The 7,243-nt window shown below is 41.0% G+C and overlaps 1 protein-coding gene across 2 annotated transcripts in view; it reads right to left on the reverse strand.

Moving 5' to 3' along the window:
* pxdc1b (PX domain containing 1b) overlaps positions 1-6,860 on the reverse strand; it is a 14,172-nt gene extending 7,312 nt beyond the window's left edge. The window contains exons 1-2 of one of the 2 annotated variants that reach the window (XM_008280937.1): positions 6,777-6,860; positions 6,117-6,422 (exon numbers count right to left, since the gene is read on the reverse strand). In XM_008280937.1, the coding sequence (XP_008279159.1) occupies positions 6,117-6,372 (256 nt within the window). In that variant the 5' untranslated portion in view covers positions 6,373-6,422; positions 6,777-6,860. The other variant, XM_008280936.1, reaches the window with a different exon arrangement.
* Between the last annotated feature and the right edge of the window lie 383 nt (positions 6,861-7,243).

Consider the following 7,243-nt stretch of genomic DNA (forward strand, 5'->3'; position numbering starts at 1 on the left):
CTGCAGTAGTGATGAGGGGATTTTTACTATATAAACTAGAAAACTGCGTAAAACCAAGTTTTAGTATAGAGGGCCTGTTTGATGTGCAAAAGAGAAGTGTGAGGCTTTTTGTAGCAGCTGCTGAGACATACTGCTGTTGCACAAGATTTAATCAGGTTAACCACAGTAAATGTGCTGTGTGTAGTTTGATGATGTGTCCGTTAAGAGTGCAGATTCAACAAATGGCCGCTGTCACGAGGCGATGTTGATCAGACAAAAGGGAAGGCTTCAAATCAGCATGTTCTGTGTGCCGATTATTTCTGGTATAAAGGCACCACTGCCATTATCACACTAAAACTATTCTAGGAACGAAACATAAATAAGTATTTTGATTTTAAGATGATTTTATTTTTAGAAGTGTACATGCAACACCTCCACTAATTTGTTTCAGAGGTTACGTAAACACAACAGGCTTGACATCCTAAATTGCAGTGCTGCGCTGGATTCCCGGTGACACTCCTCCTATAGCACCTCTACTCCCACTGCAGCACACCACAAATCACTGAAATACAGTGCAGGCCGGGTGGAAGGAAAAGCAAAATGTCTCAGGAGAACATCAAAAGCAGTGCACGCAGAAAACCAAGCCATGTCAGAGTCATTCAAATATATATTTCTGTGTCTATTTACTCCGGTTTCTCTGTTTATTTCAATCACAGGGTTGTCCTCCCCAGAATATCTTCAAAAACAGTGACATAAAAAACAGCTATACTTTTCTTTAAACAATCCCAAAGAGTATTTCCTCCTATTTCATGCTGAAGGGTCTATTTCCAGCTTCCTGGCTACAGTGATCTTTGTGTTATAAGTAATTATGCAACACTGTCGTCTCTCCAACATTACTCAGTCAGTTTGGTTGGCTTCAGAGCGGACTATCCTTCCGTGAAACTATTTTGGCAAGAAGTGCTTCTAGCCGCTTTTAATAGCTTTATTATCTCCATTTCCTAAGAAAGGCATGTGACTGCATTTATGGAGCTACATGATAGTAAAATGCAACGCGTGCTTAGACACCATAATTAGTCTGGGGCTTCATGCCATGTTTACAAGACACTTCATCGACTATATCAGCTGGAATAAGACAGTAAGTGTTAAACAGGAATTCGACTGTGTCCACATGTTCCTCAAGCGAATTATCTCAAACAGTCATCAGATGTTGTAAGCGCCACATTTCGCAGCTATCCTCTGCAAGGATCTGATAAGTTCATGTCAACGACACAACACTTAATCATCCAACCGCTAACTCGCCGCAGTTTGGTCAACGTGCTATTTCTGGGTTGCTTAGTCAACAACAAGCGGCGCACGTCGTCAGGAATAGAATGTCAGAAATCATGTTTGTCCGTAGCCGCTACGTGATAAACATCTTTGTAGTCAGTGTGCAGGTATATAAAATCGACCTTTACATGATCTCGACATCGTGCACGTCGAGTTTATGAATTTTTTATGGAATTTTTCAATTCAATCGTAAATATAAAATCGATGTTATTTGTACCATGGGATTTTACCTAAAACATTAGTCATTCTAGTACTTCTATAACAAACACTGAAACTTGCATGGTAACAGTTACATGGTTTCCTATTATGCAGCTGCTCAAACCCCTCCAGCTGAGCCATACTGCCGCTGCCCTTAGCGATACTTTAAAGGAAGACTGCAACATTTTAGCCAATTTCCTCTCATGCAGACTTAAGATCAGGTTATATTCAGTGGAGATTTGAGGAATAATGTTGTTTAAATATGAGGACATCAATGCATATCTTTAGAAAGTTTCTGCTGGAAGACATTCATTGTTGTTCACATAAAAAGGGACAGAAACATCTGTATAGTTCATGCTGAAAAGGGCGACAGTTCAAGCTCTGAATTCTTTTTCTCACTTCTGCAAAAGCTAACCAACCGGAGAGAAAAGTAGGTGTGGATGTCAGATCATTTGTGCCAACCAGCACCTCTGAGATCACTGATCAGTGCTGTAACTCCCTGTAGTGTAAAACCACAACATGTGCTTTTTACACATCACATTACAAGCAGTTTATTTGTCAGCTTTAGAGATGCATTTATAAAAATTTGGAACAAGCAGTAAGCTGTTTCCCTCTGTTTGGAGTCTTTGTGCTATGCTAAGCTAACTGGCTGCTGGATATAGTTTTATATTTAACAGACCGATGTGAATGATATCAACCTTCCCATCGAACTCTCCACCACAAATTCATATCAAGTGTTACATGTACCTGTCACTCAGTCATTTTCAGCTGCCATGATAAGAATAAAAAAGGAACTCTTTGCACACTGTTTCATAAGGCAAATCAAAAAGTTTGGAACAAACTCTAGCTTGCAAAAATATAGGTATTCATGACATTTCAGGCGAGAAAAAATAGCTCCTCTTTGCAACAAACCATTTCTGGAGCATCAAAATGTCACGAATGCATGTTTTACTGCAACTTCTACAGTGTATGGGAGTCTGTTTGATGCTGTCAGGCTGTATATTCTGCAGCTTTTCAACTCATCCATTGCTGCACTGTGCTCCTGTTTATTCCCCATTAACTATGAAGTGACCTATATATTTACTGTCTGTTGATTTATGTGCGTGTCCAAATTCTTAGCAAGAAATATGTGCACTCCAATCTCACAACCCAGTGTCACATTTTATAGGCACAAAAATGATGGCGATTCCCCTAAAATCTAAATTTACTGCCAACTACATGGTGAACTATGGAGTTTGTAAAATATTATATGCGGAATGCTGAATAGATAATCTCAGACATAGTTCTCTAAAAATGTCCAAAATAGAAAGAAGAATGCTGCTCATGCTGCGCTACACTAATAAACTGCTGAGTATTTCTTTAGTAGGGAGTAGTGACCGAGTTGACGTAGGAGTCAGTCTACATTCCTGGATGATATCTACTTCACATGGAATGTGAGCAATCACTTCCCGTCTGTCTTCACTCCGGGGGTCACATGTAAGGTAAGTGCGATGAGGCCTTAACTAACCAGCGGGACTAAATATGGCAAGTCCACTCCTCTCTCAGTCACCCTCTTTCTCATCATGACATCAGTCTGTAAAGCTCTGCACGCCTTCGTTGTTGCCTAGGCGCAGCAGAGAAACAGGAAAACATGGCCAGAGCCAGAAACCGGAGCAAAGTAGACAGAGAAGGACGGTGTTTTTCTTCTCAGGACTCTCAATCTGAGTGTGCAATTAGAGGGGATGCAAATGAAATATTGAACAGAGGGCAGGAATTAGGTAAAAGGCCATTAGAGGAATGTTATTAACCTGTGGTTCGCTATCCATCAATGAAAGGCTCAACCAGCTAAGGTAACACTGATGTCTGCTTCAGCACTGATACCACGGCAACATTTATCATTCAGTCGTAATCAGGTGTGAAGCTTGACAGACAGAATAAAGAAGTGAAAAGTGAGTCATGAGATCGGCGACGTCTCTTCCCAAAACGTACTGCACAACGCAGCATAGCAGCGGCGAAGCTGTCAACAACTCTGTCAGCTATTTCGGTGCCTGGGCAGGAAGCAAAGCTTTCCAGTCGCCACTAAAGGGATGTTTCCAAAACATTTGTATAGGCTCAGTGGGTCGAGACAAAGGGGAAGTGCCAAGGAGGCTGTGGAGAGATCATAAACACAGAACAAGCTGGGAGTTCTGCCAAAGCTGTGGCAATACAACGGTACCACAATGTGAGATGCAAACCCTGAGGGCTATAGGGTCAACCTACAGATGGCAAAACACCGCCCTCTACTAAGTACTGCATGCAACTTTAATGCCAGTTTTAATGAGGAATTTTTGCAGAGGCTTTGCAAGTTATAGCCTGTTAATTTTCCTACTATTTTTCATTGGTGGTTGATGACAATTTGTGGGATACACGAGTACGAATAATTAGATATCTTAACCTGATTTTTGTGAGCAAAGCAAAACAAACCTGTGCTCAAATTTGTGCTAATGAAATTTTCAGCTAGTCTAATGACTGTTTATGCAACTAAAGAATCCCAAAAGATTTGACTGAAATCACCAGAATTGGAGAGACATGAACTTTGTATGTGCATGTATCCATGTCAGGACGCAGAATAGCAGTGAGCAATACCTTTGATGCAAACCTAAAACACAGCATTTAATCCCGAAAGAGGTGCAGTGACAACATCTGATGTGACGGTTTGCATGTAGATACGTTTATGTCAGAGCGCTGGTCTTTTCTGTGCAGAATCTGGACGTCCTCCCAGAGTGGTTCTCCCCCTCCACACCAAGGACATGCATTTAATAACACAGTAAAATGGACTCTGCGTGCTTTGGCTTCTTTTCTCAGTTTTTATTTCACCGTAAAGTGAATATTTGGCCAGACAAAGAACAAATTTATAGTTTGACGGAAACTGTTTCTGGCGAGCAAATAGATGATCAGCGGTAAAATCAATCATTAAATGCAGCTACAGACAAAATAGCAGCGCAGATGAGAGGAAAGCATAAAGGGCCTCATTTCTATGCTGAATTTATCCCTAAAATATAACCTTCTGTGAAGCACTTTGAAATGCACTAAGCTGATTGAAAGACGCTAAACAAATAAAGTCTGATTGATAAGGCATAGAAATGCTTGTGTCATTGCTTTGATTTAAAAACTGGCCTCAGTGGGTTTTGTGTTTTTTTCCTAGTGCTCCAGAGAGAGTTTCCACAGTAGTCCACTCCACCAGTATATGGAGTTGTGATGCATCACATATAAAGAGCAGATTTCCACATTCAAGCCTGTGTTGTTCCTTTAAGTATTTCCCTCACAGGGAATCCTACTCTTTGGCCATGACAACATGAGACCTAAGGGCCTTACAGGTCAGTCTTTGAGGTCTAAATATTGACAAGGACTGGAAACCTGCTGTCAGCATGCTGGTCCTGTGGTCCACAGGCTATGTGATAGGTCTGCTAATGTGACATCCTAAAGGGGATTTTGTGAATTATTAACCTGTCCAAACAAACTCCTGTAAATGTAGGCTTTGAAACAAAGCAGGTCAGATTAGCCCCAAACCCTCACTGACTACATCGAGTGTGTTTTCGTTCATAAGCTCAGTAATTTTAGTTTCACTATGGTCTGATTGGACCCAAAGCTGAAGGCCCAGATTTTAAATGAAGTTCCTCAGTAGTTCAAATTTACTGTTTTGAAATGTTTTAAACTTCTACTCCATGCAGCTGTTCTGCCAACATGGTCTGACTTTAATCCACAAAAATGCACTAAAGCACCAAACAACAGCTGCTGTGCTATCTGAGGCTGAATGTAAACAGGAATACAATTTTCCGGGGATGTTCCTGTGCAGGGAAAAGCAAAGATTTCCTCTGCAGAATCCCCTACAGTGGAGAAATTCATCAGAGACACAGAGAAAGATACAAAACCTGAGCTTTCAAATACGTAAAAAGTCATGATACAATAATTTATGATGCAGCAAAGTGGAGAAGCACTTTATAGATTAACTAAGATTATTCATATTGTACACTTGTTTTGTCTTCATAACTTTTTAAGTGCAATAACAATTTATCTTGATAACTATTACATACAATTCTACACACCACCCATCATGCCAGAGTCTATTATTCTCTTAATTCTTATCTGTATTCTACTTTTGTATTTCTTGTCTTCACTTTATTCTTAAGTCGCTGCTGTGACTTGTGAATTTCCCTATTAAGTGATCAATGAAGTTTATCTTATTTTTTGTACAATAAGTCAATTAACAGCACAATCCAACAACAATTTAGCTAAAAATTTACTCATTTATGTCTTTTGATAGGCAAAAAATGCGAAATATTTGCTTTTCAATTGGATTTCCTCCTTTTCTTTGCTTTATATTTGATATTTGTGAAGCTTTGGCCAAACAAAAACAAAGTAATTAGAAATATTTGTGGATATTTTCACTGCACATAGATAAATTAATAATTCCAGCTCTAGAAAAAATAGTTGTGCAGCCGAGGAGAAAGTAGAATGACCTCCTGAGCAAATGGCACCTTAATATGTCAGTATCTACGCCCCTGATCAGAAATAATCCCTTCATGATATCCAGTATTAACAGCTGGATTGTCTGTGATCCAGTATTACTACGTGTTATTACCCATTTGACCCACCTTCTATCATTGGAGACTTGGAGAGGTCTCTTCTGTCCTCAGGGAAGGACTCCAGCAGTCTTTTAAACAGCCTCCCCAGGTCTGAATAACTCCGATGCAAGTATAAAATGTTCCTGTCGGACCACTCAGTCCTGATCTCGAAGAACTCCTCTTCCTCCCCGCGCTGGCTGATGATGAGCCTCCTGATGCCGTTCACCCAGCAGTCCCGGACGAACATGTTGACCAGCGACGTCCCTTCAAACACAGCCGATGCCATTCCTGTCAGGCGTCAGCCGGGCATGCTGGGGCGGACAACAGGACTGGAAGCTTTTCAGGAGGGGGAGAAATGTGAGAATTAAAAAAAAAGAAAAGAAGAAGAAACCAAGCAAACGAGGGAAGGCAACTTCGGTAACTTTTCGGCTCAGCCCTCTCTGAGCTCTCGTCGCAGCAGCTGAGCGTAAAAACAAGAGGAGGATCAGCCCATCACAGGCGTAATCTCAAACGTGGCATGACTTTGGGGGGGAAGAAAAAACACACAGACTTTAAAGTCAGAGATAACGCCCCCGCAGAAATCGATGTGGCAATATCGATCCAACAGCTGTTTATTTCGCTGTCATCCACTGGCAAGATGCGTAAAATACGCACAAAAAGTCTCCAAAATCTCAAATACACTGAATGTACCTCTCAAAGTACAATCCTGCCTCCTCCCTCTTGGTTGGTGTCCAAAATCCAGAGCATTTAACTTCACACTGTCTGGATCAGCAGTTGCTTTTTCTCCCAGCACAGTTTCCTCCCCTCTGCTTCCTCCCTCCTTCCTTCCTCCCTCCTTGACAACAGGGTATTATTATGCAAGGAATGCAAAGGGCTGCAAAGACAAAACTGGCCATCTCCTTAGTTAGAATCGGGACATATAGCTTCTTCTTGTCTTTTTTTTCCCCTCCCCTTATTTTGTCAGCTAGTTATTAGCGATGCCACAGCTGCATCTTTTCTAACAATCTGTACATTTAATCCTGAAATGAGATGTTTGGAAATGACCACAGGAGAGAATTCTGAGAAGAGGCTGCGGAAATCTCAGCCTTAGAATGGATTAATAGCCTTGGTTCGTGGCAATAATGGCATTTTGTTGTTGGTTTGCATGACTTTGTGGC

Source organism: Stegastes partitus, unplaced genomic scaffold (assembly GCF_000690725.1).
Source record: "Stegastes partitus isolate 25-593 unplaced genomic scaffold, Stegastes_partitus-1.0.2 Scaffold214, whole genome shotgun sequence".
In the NCBI taxonomy this organism is placed as follows: domain Eukaryota; kingdom Metazoa; phylum Chordata; class Actinopteri; family Pomacentridae; genus Stegastes; species Stegastes partitus.